We start from the raw sequence: 13,699 nt of genomic DNA on the forward strand, positions 1-13,699 counted from the left end.
TTTTTCTATAGTAACCCATCCTCCCACCCTACAACTCAAAAACAAGTAAAGAGAAAGAGCAAGAGTGTGTTTGTGTAAATCCAGAATGTTTTAATGAAGACTTCTTCCCACACCAATGCTTTCAGAGTGGGAGGGGAAGACAGACTGTCAGGAAAGAGCAAAAGAGATCATCCAAGCTTGGTGCTCTCTGAAAACACACAAGAACTGCCTTGAATAGATCTCTAGATTCACATCTTTTTCATTAAACTCATCACCTAGAGTTTCTAATATTCTGTTGAATACACAGAATACCAGAGCTGAGATGGGTCTTAAAGGTTAAGTCCAGTCCTCTTATCAATGTTAGAAACTGATGCCCAGAGAGAAGAAATGCTGTGTGCAAAGTCGTTCAGGGACAAGACAGAGATCTGAGACTACAGTCCTAGATTCTTAACTATCTCACCTAAAGCTTTCACCATTACAACACGTTCTAATCGTCTGATGGAATCTGTGAGCAATCTTTGACTTTCCTTGGATCCTGGGAGAGATTTCCTCTCCAAAGTTACCTGTATTGTCCATTGCATTGGACAAAAGATAAGAGCCTTCAGAACTTAAACTCAGGCCAGTCACTGAATCTGCATGGCCTCTCATGGTGTAGGTTAGCTTGTTCTGGCGCAGGTCCCAGACCTGCAAAAACAAAAAGGTGCCCCCAGAAATCAAATTAATAAAAGCAGAGAAAGAGAATGACAAGAGACAAGAGTCAATTGCCCAGAGACACTGATATTACTCTACTATAAAACACAGGATTTCTGTCAAAGAGAAAAACACCCTTTTTTTTTTTTTGAGTCAGGTCTCACTCTGTTGCCCAGTGCAGTAGCATTATCATGGCTCACTGTAGCCTTGACTTCCCAGGCTCAGGTGATTCTCCCATCTAAGCCTCCCCAGTAGCTGGGACTACAGGAGCATGCTACTATACCCAGCTAATTTTTTTTGAAGAGACAGGGTTTCACCATGCTGCCCAGGCTAGTCTTGAACTCCCAGGCTCAAGCGATCCTCCCACCTCGTCCTCTTAGTGTTCGTATTACAGACATGAGCCACTATGCCTGGCCAACCTCTGTCTTTCTAAAAAGGTAGTTAAGGTTACCATGTCTGACTCGATAAATATAAATGAATGCATATCAAATGTTAAGATAAAGTATTAAACAAAAAAAAAAAAATAGAATTCAGAAAGGTTATTTTCAAATCATAGCAAAATAAAAACTACTATAGAAAAAAACTAAAGAGTGCTTAAAATGCTTAAACTATGATTCTTAGCCATTACAAATTATTATAAATACATAAAACAAATAAGTTTATCATTTAAAAGCCATTATGATTACATGTTTAATTTGTGTTAACAATATGAAAAATATAGATACTTAAAATTTTTCATTTAATGTAACAATATGTGACAATAAATGTATATATATGTACATGTATGGGTACGTACATGAACACACATTATGGATAAGCACATTTATTAAAAGAAAAATAAATAACAGATTCATTATTGCTTGTATAGGAAAGGTAAGACACAGAAAATAACCTAAATGTCAAGCAGGAAAAACAGGTGGTTTACTAAATTATGTCTCATAAGCACGCTGCAAAACTGAATTCTCATATAGGAGATAGCATGACAGAGTAGAAAGAGTGGTGACTTAGGGTAGGAATAAACTGGTCCTTGCCACTTAAGAGTTATGTATCATTGGGTCACTAACTCTTTCTGGGCCTGTTTCCTGGTCTGTAAGATTAGCTACTTCTTATGGCTGTTGTAAGGATTATAAGAATGCTTGCATATGCCTGGCACATGGCAGGTCCTCAATAATGTATAGCTATTATTAAGCAGTTCCTAAAAATAACTCAGAAGACCAAATGTAAAAATATTTACATAATAAGCTGTTAAGCAAAAAAGGAAAATACAAAACAGTATTTGTCCTTACACAGACATACATTATTTTCAAGCTAACAGAAATAGTCTGGAAAGTCACATGGCAAAAAGAACAGTAATTTTGTTAAGGTCACTGGTATTACATAAAATACAAATTTTCCCCCAATTTTATTTCATATTGCAATGTAGTTTTTTTCTAAGTAAATAAAACTTTTGCTGTTCCTTAAATCAAGACACTTTTCCTTATCTAGAAATGAGTTAGGTATTACATAGCAGAGCAATACATAGGGCAGACAACTCCACTTTCTCCATCAGTAACTCACTATGTGTGGAGCCCAACACATTTTCCATACGATCTTTTTTATATCAAGATGTTTGCTGCTTCAGTAATCAGGAAAGCCTGAAATGTCTGACATTTTGTTCAAGCTGTTGTTCCTTCTCTTCTGAGAAGGCACTGTTGAAATCTAGCTTTTTAACAACTAGGAGAGAATGCACTTTGCCAACCCCTCACAGAACTTGTGTGTTATTTCCAAACTTCCTCTTTGAGGCCTGTACACCTTGTTTGTGCAGGGCCAGAAAGTATCCACGATTTGCCACAAAAAAAAATCTACAGCAGGGATGGCTCACTCCTGTAATCCCAGCACTTTGGGAGGCCAAGGTGGGTGGATCACCTGAGGTCAGGAGTTCAAGACCAGCCTGGCCATGGTGAAACCCCTTCTCTACTAAAAATACAAAAAATTAGCCGGGCATTGTGGTGCACACCTGTAATCCCAGCTACTTGGGAGGATGAGGCAGAAGAATCACTTGAACTGGGAGGCGGAGGCTGCAGTGACCTGAGATTGCACAACTGCACTCCAGCCTGGGCAACAAGAACAAAACTCTGTCTCAAAAAAAAAAAAAAAAAAAAATCTACAGCAAGAATTTAAGCAAAACATTTTGCAAGTATCCTAATCAGCTGTTCAATGAAAATCTGTGCATCTGATTAGTGGCAGGTACTGCTGGAGATTACAAAAAAAGACATGGCCCCTGCTCTCAAGGAGTGTTCAGTATAACAAGGAAAACTTAAGACGTTTAAGCAAGTAACGAGAGGCCTATGCAAGGTACAGTTGCAAAGTGGGCAGAGGGGTTAACCCTGGTGGAACAGAGATGAGAGTGAGAAAGGGAAGCTTTCACAGAAAATGAAGTGCCTGAGCAGGGTCTGAAAGTTTTTTTTTTTTAAACTTAGACAAAGTGGAAGGGTATTTACTAGGAGAAGATAATTTGTGGAAGTAGAGGGGCATGAAAAAAACTGCTGGATTGTAGGAAATTAGGCACCCAGAGGCAGCAGATGATGAGGTAGAAAAGCAGAGGCCAGCTCATGAAAGGTTTTGAATGCCTGGCTTGCACTTTATTTCCTTCACTGGGGAGTCACAGAAGAGTTCAAAATAGAAAAATGAGTCATTCAGATGTATATTCTGGAAAGATCCTTCCGGCCCACTGATTGATTGAGACCCAATCTCCCTCTGTCGCCAGGTTGGAGTGCAGTGGTGCAATCTTGGCTCACTGCAACCTCTGCCTCCTGGGTTCAAGTGATTCTCCTGCCTCAGCCTCCCAAGTAGCTGGAACTACAGGTGCGCACTCTCACACCCAGCTAATTTTTGTGTTTTCAGCAGAGACGGGTTTCACCATGTTGGCCATGGCCAGGATGGTCTCGATCTACTGACCTTGTGATCTGTCCACCTCAGCCTCCCAAAGTGCTGGGATTACAGGCGTGAGTCACTGCGCCTGGCCTGGCCCATATATTTAATAACTGAAGGGATGAAACCTCATAAAGTGCAGGGATTACAAACATGAGCCACTATGCCTGGCCTAATCTATCCTTTTAACCATTACATAAAAAAAAAAAATTACAAACTGAACTCCCATCCTAACTAGAGCTCAGGGTTATAAGAAATGCCAGATTGCCAGCCAGACCATCAGGCTCTCAACTGACACATTTTCTTCTTTCTTCATTTTCCTCTGACTCCCCAATCCTATCACCAGGTAGGAAGTTTCAAGAGATTGGTGGGAACAGTCTATCTGCTCATAAATATACACAGAATTTGTTCACCTCAGATTTTAAAAAGGGTTCCCATTCCTTATGTGTTTCTCTTTCTTAGAACAGGCAGTGCTACCTAAGATAGACTGAGAAACAAACAAAAACAAGGCTCTCTGAGGAGCATCTCCTAATATAGAGAGGCAGTGTGGTCATTTGTCGTGCTAGGGCTCAAGACCGGTAAGCCTCTAGGTGCTTAAAAGGTACTTGTTAATCGACTACAGGTAACAAGACAGAGTGGTAAGACTATTAGCCCTATAGAGATAGAGCTCTGGTCCTGTCTCTACCACTGACTGAGTGATGACTATTTGATCTTGGCCAGATCACTTAACCTCTTAGGGACTCACTTCAGTCACCTATAAAGTGAGGGATGGAGGTGATGTCTAAGGTTCTTTTCAGGTTTGACATTTCCTGAGTCCTTCTGATTGAAAAGGAGCCTCTCTTTTGCACGTTTAAAGAAATGTATGAGGTCTTTAGGACAACTAAGAATCTTCCTGAGTTTGAGAGAGCAATTACTCTCCCCTCAGCATGTAACAAAAGGTTTTTTTTTTTTTTTTTTTTTTTAAATCAGGATAGAGTCTCACTCTGTCGTCCAGGCTGGAGTGCAGTGGTGCTATCTCGGCTAGCTGCAACCTCCCCCTCCCAGGTTCAAGCGATTCTCGTGCCTCAGGTTCCCGAGTAGCTGGGACTACAGGCACGTGCCACCACCCCCGGCTAATTTTTGTATTTTTAGTAGAGACAGGGTTTTGCCATGTTGGCCAGGCTGGTCTGGAACTCCTAGCCTCAAGTGATCTGCCCGCCTTGGCCTCTCAGAGTGCTGGGATTACAGGCATGACCCACCGTGCCTGGCCATCAGCAGCGTATTTTTAATAGGGAGAAGACTACCTTCTAACTAAATTCTAACACACACACACAACTCTCTCCAGTCCATCTCTGTTATACAAGAGCAAAAATAAAGAAATAATTCTAGCAACTTGGTTTCAAATATTGTATTAACTGCTGCTGCCCGAAAACAATATGGCAGCCTGTATCCCAAATATGAAACATCCTTATACTTGTTAAAACACATTAATTTTTCACCTGGAAATCTATTCTAAGAAAACAAATACAGAAAAACTTTCACGCACAAATATGTCCATAGCAGCATAATCTGGGATAGTGATTCACATGACACAGCCTAAATGTCCAATGACATGGTTGTCACTAAATTATTTAATATTGTAATAATAAAAATAAAAATTATGATGATAATGGCAACTGACATATACTGAACACACTATGTCCCTGCCATGGTGCTAGGAATATCATATCCTTACTTCATTTAATTAATGTAACAATTACATGAGGTGAGCTGACAATTCCCACTCAGAGATAAGTAATGGAGATGATGAGGTTAAAACAACTTTAAGATCACAAAGCTAGCAATTAAGTGGCAAATCAAAAAATGATCCCAAGTTCGCTTAAGCACAGGAATTCAAGGTTACAGTGAGCTATGATTCTACCACCACACTGCAGCCTGGGCAACATAAGTGAGACCTCAAAATAAAACCAAAAAATGGAAAGGAAAATGATTCTAACTACAATTCCAAGAAAATAAGAATGATTTAATAGACAGCAACTAGAGGCGGGCTTAGTTTAGGAAATACTTTCTAGAAGAGATATCTATGCTGTGATCTGAAGGTAAGAGAGCAAGTCACAGCAATGCATCAAAGATGGGGGTGGGGGATTCCTGACAAAGGATCAGCTATGTGATAATAAGTGAAAAGAGATCATGGTTGGGCCCAGTGGCTCATGCCTGTAATCCCAACACTTTGGGAGGCCAAGGAGGGAGGACTGCTTGAGGCCAGGAGTTCGAGACCAGCCTGGGCAATGTGTTGAGATCCCATTTCTAAAAAAACAAAAACGAGGCCGGGCGCGGTGGCTCAAGCCTGTAATCCCAGCACTTTGGGAGGCCGAGGCGGGTGGATCACGAGGTCAGGAGATCGAGACCATCCTGGCTGACATGGTGAAACCCCGTCTCTACTAAAAATACAAAAAAATAGCCGGGTGAGGTGGCGGGCGCCTGTAGTCCCAGCTACTCGGAGGCTGAGGCGGGAGAATGGCGTGAACCCAGGAGGCGGAGCTTGCAGTGAGCCAAGATCGCGCCACTGCACTCCAGCCTGGGCGACACAGCGAGACTCCGTCTCAAAAAAAAAAAAAAAAACAAAAACGAAAACAAACCAAGCTGGCCAGGCATGGTGGCTCATGCCTGTAATCTCAGCACTTTGGGAGGCCGAGGCAGGCGGATCACCTGAGGTCAGGAGTTCTAGAACAGACTGGTCAACGTGTCTCCAGCTGCAGACTGGTCACTGCACTCCAGCCGCAGCAGAGCAAGACTCTCTCTCGGGGGGAAAAAAAAAAAGCATTATCTAAAGAGTGAATATCATGATGTTTACACACAAAACATTGTGTTACAGAAAAGACTTGAAGGAAGTACACTGTGAAATAGTAACAGTGACTGAATTTGGATGATGAAACTAGTGACTTACCTATTTTTACAATTTTTCTTTTTACATTTTCTGCACTTTAATATACAAAGTATCACTTTTATTACTAAATCTATTATACTTGTAATTAGTTTTTAATAATGTTATTCCCAATAAAGTTGATTTGTTAAACATATATTTGAATGCAATTTTTGTATCTCCATAAAACATTTAAGGTAAATAAGAAGACAAATTAGGAAAAGTCTATAATGATTTTTTGTTTGGAAAAGAGAATACAGGCCAGGCGCGGTGGCTCACGCCTGTAAGCCCAGCACTTTGGGAGGCCAAGGTGGGTGGATCACGAGGTCAGGAGATGGAGACCATCCTGGCTAAAACGGTGAAACCCCGTCTCCACTAAAAAATACAAAAAAATTAGCCAGGTGTGATGGCGCAGCTTGTGGTCCCAGCTACTCGGGAGGCCGAGGCAGGAGAATGGCGTAAACCCGGGAGGCAGAGTTTGCAGTGAGCCGAGATCGTCCCACTGCACTCCAGCCTGGGCGACAGAGCGAGACTCCGCCTCAAAAAAAAAAAAAAAAAGAGAATATAATATATGCAGTACACAAACAAGGGGACTCTCAGTGCTAGGTGCACTTCTAATTTAAAAATTTTCCCAAAAATGAAGCATTGGCAGAAAAATTTGAATGTTTGTGGACAGATTAAATGCTTTTTAGCTTTTTTAAAAATTTTCATTTTTTGAGACAGGGTCTCTCTCTGTCGCCCAGGCTGCAGTGCAGTGGTGCAATCTTGGCTCATCACAACCCCTGCCTCCCTGGTTCAAGCCAGTCTCGTCCCTCAGCCTCTTGAGTAACTGGGATTACAGGCGTATGCCACCATGCCTGGCTAATGTTCGTATTTTTAGTAGAGACAGGGTGTCGCCATGTTAGCCAGGCTGGTCTAGAACTCCTGACTTTAAGTGATCCGCCTGCCTTGGCCTCTCAAAATGTTGGGATTACAGGCGTGAGCCAGCACGCCCAGCAAACACTTTTTAGTTTACTATCACCAACAGAGTACCAAACAATTTTCATCACCCCAAGAATTTCCTAACTATTCTCCTTTGTGTCAAACCTCTTCATCCCTAACACTTGCTGATTACTGATCTCTTCTTTGACCTATAATTTTTTTTTGAGAATATCATATAAGAAATCCTATATATATATAATCTTTTGAGGCTAGCTTCTTTTATTTAAGCTGTGAGAATTTGTGCTATATAGCACTATTGTCTTCAGAAGGTCCAGGAACAGTCCAGATAAAGAGTCCAAAGTAAGCCATACTATTGGTAGCAGGAAGACTTTACCAGCACAAAAGTATTATTGTTAGGTTAGTGTATCCCCACAGTGGGCATCAATCAAATTTGGTACTCTGTTGGTGATAGTAAATCTATGCAAACATTAAAATTCTTATAACTGTACACCAAAAATGTTTATTTCACTGTATGTAAATTTACGTATCTTGAAAAGTATAAAAGTTATCATAGCTTGATGACACTAACCTATTTTCATGTGCACAAGAAGCCTTCTTCTAGTGATTCTGATGCCAATGAGCTCCCATCTCCATTCTGGGAAATATTGTGCATAGCTATTAAAGTTGATCTAAGTTTCCATGTTCTGATTCTTCATTCTCCAAATATTTATATGATGGAAAAGGGATGGGAAGTTCAATTTTGGAAAACCTAAATTCTTACGTACCTATGAGACATTCAAGTGGGGGATACTGAACAGCTAGTTGTACACAGGGACCTGAAGCTTAAGATCTGGGGTGGGAAAACTGTCATCGGCAGAGGGATGGAGTCATGGAAGTAGACGAGATTTGTCTTGGGGAATGTACACAGTGAGAAAAGCAAAGGGCCCTTGGCGAATAATGATGTTTCAAGACTCCACAGACAGAGTGCTCATAATGGCATGTAGAGAAGGAGAAGGACCTACCAGATGGATAGGACAGTTTGTTGTCACAGAACTCAGGGAAGAGAGAAGACCAGGTCTATGGTACAGAGCGATTATGTTAAAAAACAAACACACACAAAAAAACAAAAAAACCCAGACTATTAGGAATGAAGAATGAATGGTATGTGAGGAACTGAAGACAGTGAGTGCAGAAACATCTCCAGGGGATTCCTCTAAGTATTAAGAGTATAACTCTAGAAAGAAACTCTGGAATTTGAACTGAGGTTCCATCACTAACTAGCTGTGTAACCTGGGGTTAAGCTGTTGTGCCTCTTTTAGCTTAGTTTCCTCATCTGTACAATCGCATCAGTAGGATTTATTTCATGAGGTTGTAAGATCAAAGTCTTTAAGATCTGTGAGGAGGCCAATAGTGAAGCTTAAATGAATTAATGATGTAAAGCTCTGAGAACAACAACTGGCAGAAAGTAAGCACTATGTGTTAGATGATGGTGATAGCAATATTATCACCACCACCATCATCATCCTTTTTAAGAAGTTTTAAGCCAGGCAGGGTGGCTCACGCCTGTAATCCCAGCATTTTGGGAAGCTGAGGCGGGTGGATCACCTGAGGTCAGGAGTTCCAGACCAGCCTGACCAACATGGAGAAACCCTGTCTCTACCAAAAATACAAAATTAGCCAGGCATGGTGGCGCATGCCTGTAATCCCAACTACAGGAGGCTAAGGCAGGATAATCACTTGAACCCAGGAGGCGGAGGATGCGGTAAGCCGAGATCGTGCCATCGCACTTCAGCCTGGGCAACAAGAGTGAACCTCTATCTTAAATAAATAAATAAAATAGTTTGGTTGTGAAAGGAAAGATTCACAGGGCAATATGAGGAGGGGATGTGGGATCAAAGGAAGAATTTTTTTTTTTTTTTTTTGCCACCCAGAGAAGACACCTAAGCATGATAAAATACTCATAAGAAAGTAGAAAAGTAGAAAAGAAAGGCCGGATGCAGTAGCTCATGCCTGTAATCCCAGCACTTTGGGAAGCCGAGGCGGGTGGATCACGAGGTCAGGAGATCGAGACGATCCTGGCTAACTTGGTGAAACCACATCTCTACTAAAAATACAAAAAATTAGCCAGGCGTGGTAGCACACGCCTGTAGTCCCAGCTACTCAGGAGGCTGAGGCAAGAGAACTGCTTGAACCCAGGAGGCGGAAGTTGCACTGAGCCGAGATTACGCCACTGCATTCAAGCCTGGGTGACAGAGTGAGACTCCGTCTCAAAAAAAAGAAAAGTAGAAGAGGTTGAAAGAAGGGACGAATGATTGAAACCCTCACATTTAAAGGACTACCTTTAGGCTGGGAGCAGTGGCTCACACCTGTAATTCCAGCACTTTGGGAGGCTGAGGCAGGTGGATCACGAGGTCAGGAGTTCAAGATAAGCCTGGCCAACATGGTAAAACCCTGTCTCTACTAAAAATACAAAAATTAGCTGGACATGGTGGCACGTGCCTGTAATCCCAGCTACTCAGGAGGCTGAGGAAGGAGAATTGCTTGAACTGGGACACAGGAGGCAGAGGTTGCAGCGAACTGAGATAGCCCCACTGCACTCCAGCCTGGCCTATAGACTCAAAAAAAAAAAAAAAACCAAAAAAACAACTATCTTTATTTTTGGAGATGGAGTCTTGCTCCGTGGCCAGGCTGGAGTGCAGTGGCGTGATCTCTGCTCACTGCAACCTCCGACCCCCAGGTTCAAGTAATTCTCCTGCCTCAGCCTCCCGAGTAGCTGGGATTATAGGCACACACCACCACACTCGGCTAATTTTTGTATTTTTAGTAGAGACGGGGTTTCACCATGTTGGCCAGGATGGTCTTGGTCTCCCGACCCTGTGATCCTCCTGCCTCAGCCTCCCAAAGTGTTGGGATTACAGGTGTGAGCCACCGCACCTGGCCAAAAGCAAGGATATTTCATCCAAAGTAACAGCAAAGGAAACAACGAGGGATGGAAATACAGTACAACTTCTAGGAAAGGACAACACAGAAAGTTGAGTACTTATCTGACAGTTACTATTCTCACTATAAAGCAGAAGGTAAGGTCAAAGTCGTTAAGATCCCCAAGGAAGCCAATAGGAAAGGAAGACAGAAGCCGTGCAGGACCAAAATAACACATTTCCTGGCACTTGTTATGTCCAGGAATTCTGCTAAGTGCTCTAATCAATCAGGCTCATTTAATCCCCACAATGGTATGTGGTAGATGCCACTGTTTTTGTTATCACTACCCCCTCAGCATTCACACAAGAAAAAGAGGCTTAAAGAAGGTGTTGAAGTCACAAAACTAGAAAATGGTGAAACTGGGATTAGAACTCAAGTCAATTACTTGAAAGTTTGAGCTACACTGTACTGCCATATGGTCTATTGCCTCTTTAATATCATTACCTTCTCTCATTCTTAGAGAAACTTAGAAAACTCCCTTTCCATAGTGTCAAAAAGAAAAACACAGTGAGAGATGAGGATACAGAATCACAAACTGATTCATTGCTCCCATTAAACTAAGATGGTTAAAAAAAGATTCTGAATGTCTTTAAAAGGAAATGCACTCTTTATTTTTTACATAGTCCCCCTACAGAGACTCCACACTTCACATTAAGTGCCTGGTCCCTGACAGCATTTATAAGATCTGCAATGCAACCTTTAATTTAGGAAGTCAATGAAGACAGGAGAAAAAGAAAATAAGTTCCAAATTGCTATTTTCCTTTCAGTTGGTATTAAGTGCAAAGCTACCACAATTTCAGAAGTTTGAAAAAATTTGTTTCTAAGTGCAGATGGGTGAAATGGAAATATATCATAAACATCAAACATACCTTGATATCATTGTCTATTCCACCAGAAATAATCTGATCACTTGTGTCATTGAAGGTCACAGCTAACACCTGGTACGTGTTCTGAAATGTCTGGATGGCTGCTTTCTTCCGGATGTCCCAAAGCTGAAGCAAAGGACAACAGGGTCTATCATTAATATCATTCTAAGAAGTAACTGCACAGTACAAATATCCCTAAGTACAAGGACTTTGTGAACATGAACACATCTATAATTGGGATCCCATTTCACTAACTCCTGGATATCCTAATAACACACATGGTAAGCAGTGTCCTCAATTTTGCCAAGACATTTGAAGGCTGGTGAAACAAAACTTCAGTTATATTTTCAGACTTCTTTGTTAAAGTGAATAAACAGAGTTAAATCAACATACTCTTAGAATGGAATTCCACTAATTACTTGGTTCATATATTTTTTAGGACAACAAGGATATCAGACAATTTTTTCAAACTGTAGATACTAATTCATTAGTGTGCTGCAACCCACATTTAAAAAAATAGAGAGCTGGTACGTCAGTGAAAATAGTATAATAAACAATGACAAAAGCTTGTCCTTCCACAAAACAACAAATGAATCAGCAAAAACCTGTCAGAATCAACTGTCGGAACTCTCATAACTAATCAAAAGTTTATAGTAACCAGGCAAACCCTTAATGAGGAAAAAGGAAACAAAAAACCCCTGAGTCCCAGTAAAAGGGTTTTGTAGTGTTTTAACTTGTGCTGGCTCTGTCTCCCGCTCAGCAACAGCTTTGAAGATAACCCATATTCCCAGTATGGTTTCCTAGTACTGAGGAAGCAAAGGGGGGCCTATTTCTTATTGTCAAAGAATAAACAATAAAAATTGTTTATTTTTACCTGTCTGGTGGCTCCCTGAAGGATAAGCTCAAAGGACTTACATTTATTTTGCCTAACTTGGAACTTTCCTTGAAAACATTTAAAGGAAAGGATATTATTAGCCTCTGGTGCCTGGGGGCAAGGAAAAACAGTTGGGGCAAAAATACAAACCAAAAACCTTGGGAGGAAGGGCTGGGGAAGGAGACAATTTGGGGAGTAAGAGCTTTGAAAAGCACCGACATATTCCTGGCTATCTATCTTATCTATCTATCTATCTATCTATCTATCTATCTATCTATCTATCTATCTATCTATCTACCTACCTACCTACCTACCTACCTACCTACCTACCTACAGAGTCTCCCTCTGTCGCCCAGGCCGGAGTGCAGTGGTGCGATCTTGGCTCACTGCAACCTCCACCTCACGGGCTCAAGCAATTCTCCTGTCTCAGCCTCCTGAGTAGGTGGGATTACAGGTGCGTGCCACTATACCCAGCTAATTTTTGTATTTTTAGTAGAGACAGGGTTTCGCCATGTTGACCAGGCTGGTCTCACACTCCTGGCCTCAAGTGATCTGTCTGCCTCACCCTCCCAAAGTGCTAAGATTACAGGCATGAGCCACCATGCCTGGCCCATCCCTGGCAATCTAGACCACTTGCATGTCCAGGGCTGGGCACATACTTAGAAAAGATCTGAGAAGGCCATAAGCTCTCTGGTTGACCTTCAGGCTCTGCACAAGCAGGAAGTGAAAGCTAAGGAGAGATGCAAACTGCACAGCAAGGAGTTGAAGGCAGGCTCCAACATACCAAAAGACAATCTGCAAAGACTGGGAGAGCTTTTGTTCTTGTTGTTGTAGGTAATTTAGGAAACTTCTGTCATTCACTAGCTGACCACTAAGCTAACAAAAAAAGAATTCAGTGGTAACACAGGACAAAGAATACAAACTTTACAAAATTAGTTCAAAAATTTACTAAACAGGCCAGGTGTGACAGCTCACACCTGTAATCCCAGCATTTTGGGAGGCCGAGGTGGATGGATCACTTGAGGTCAGGAGTTCGAGACCAGCGTGGCCAACATGATAAAACCCTATTTCTACTAAAAATACAAAAATTAGCTGGTCATGGTGGTGTGCCCCTGTAACCCCAGCTACTCAGGAAGCTGAGGCACAAGAATCACTTGAACCCAGAGAGTGGAGGCTGCAGTGAGCTGAGATCACACCACTGCACTCAGAGCTAGAGCGAGACTTCGTCTCAAAAACCAACCAACCAACCAACCAACCACCCTCACCCTGCCCCAACCCATAGAAAGTCACTAAACAAACAACTACAACAAGCAGCTCTGGGGACCTAATTTCCAGAGTTGCCACGCTATAATACTTAAATACCTAGTTTTCAAAAAATATAAGGCATGCAAAGAAGCAAGTAACTATGGTCCACATAGAAGGAAAAAGTAGTCTTCTCAACAAATTGTGCTAAGACAACTGGCTAACCACATGCCAAAGAATGAAGGTAAGCCCCTGCCTAACATGATACACAAAAATTAATTCAACATGGATCAAGGACCTAAATGTAAGAGCTAAAACTGTAAAATTCTTAGAGGG

At 41.7% G+C, this 13,699-nt stretch overlaps 1 protein-coding gene across 2 annotated transcripts in view; it reads right to left on the bottom strand.

Moving 5' to 3' along the window:
- SNRNP40 (small nuclear ribonucleoprotein U5 subunit 40) overlaps positions 1-13,699 on the bottom strand; it is a 37,853-nt gene that overhangs the window by 11,790 nt on the left and 12,364 nt on the right. For both annotated transcript variants that reach the window (XM_003891473.3, XM_021938671.2), the window contains exons 5-6: positions 11,251-11,373; positions 543-663 (exon numbers count right to left, since the gene is read on the bottom strand). In XM_003891473.3, the coding sequence (XP_003891522.1) occupies positions 543-663; positions 11,251-11,373 (244 nt within the window). The remainder of the gene's footprint in view (positions 1-542; positions 664-11,250; positions 11,374-13,699) is intronic.

The sequence above is a fragment of the Papio anubis genome, chromosome 1 (assembly GCF_008728515.1).
Source record: "Papio anubis isolate 15944 chromosome 1, Panubis1.0, whole genome shotgun sequence".
Taxonomy (NCBI): domain Eukaryota; kingdom Metazoa; phylum Chordata; class Mammalia; order Primates; family Cercopithecidae; genus Papio; species Papio anubis.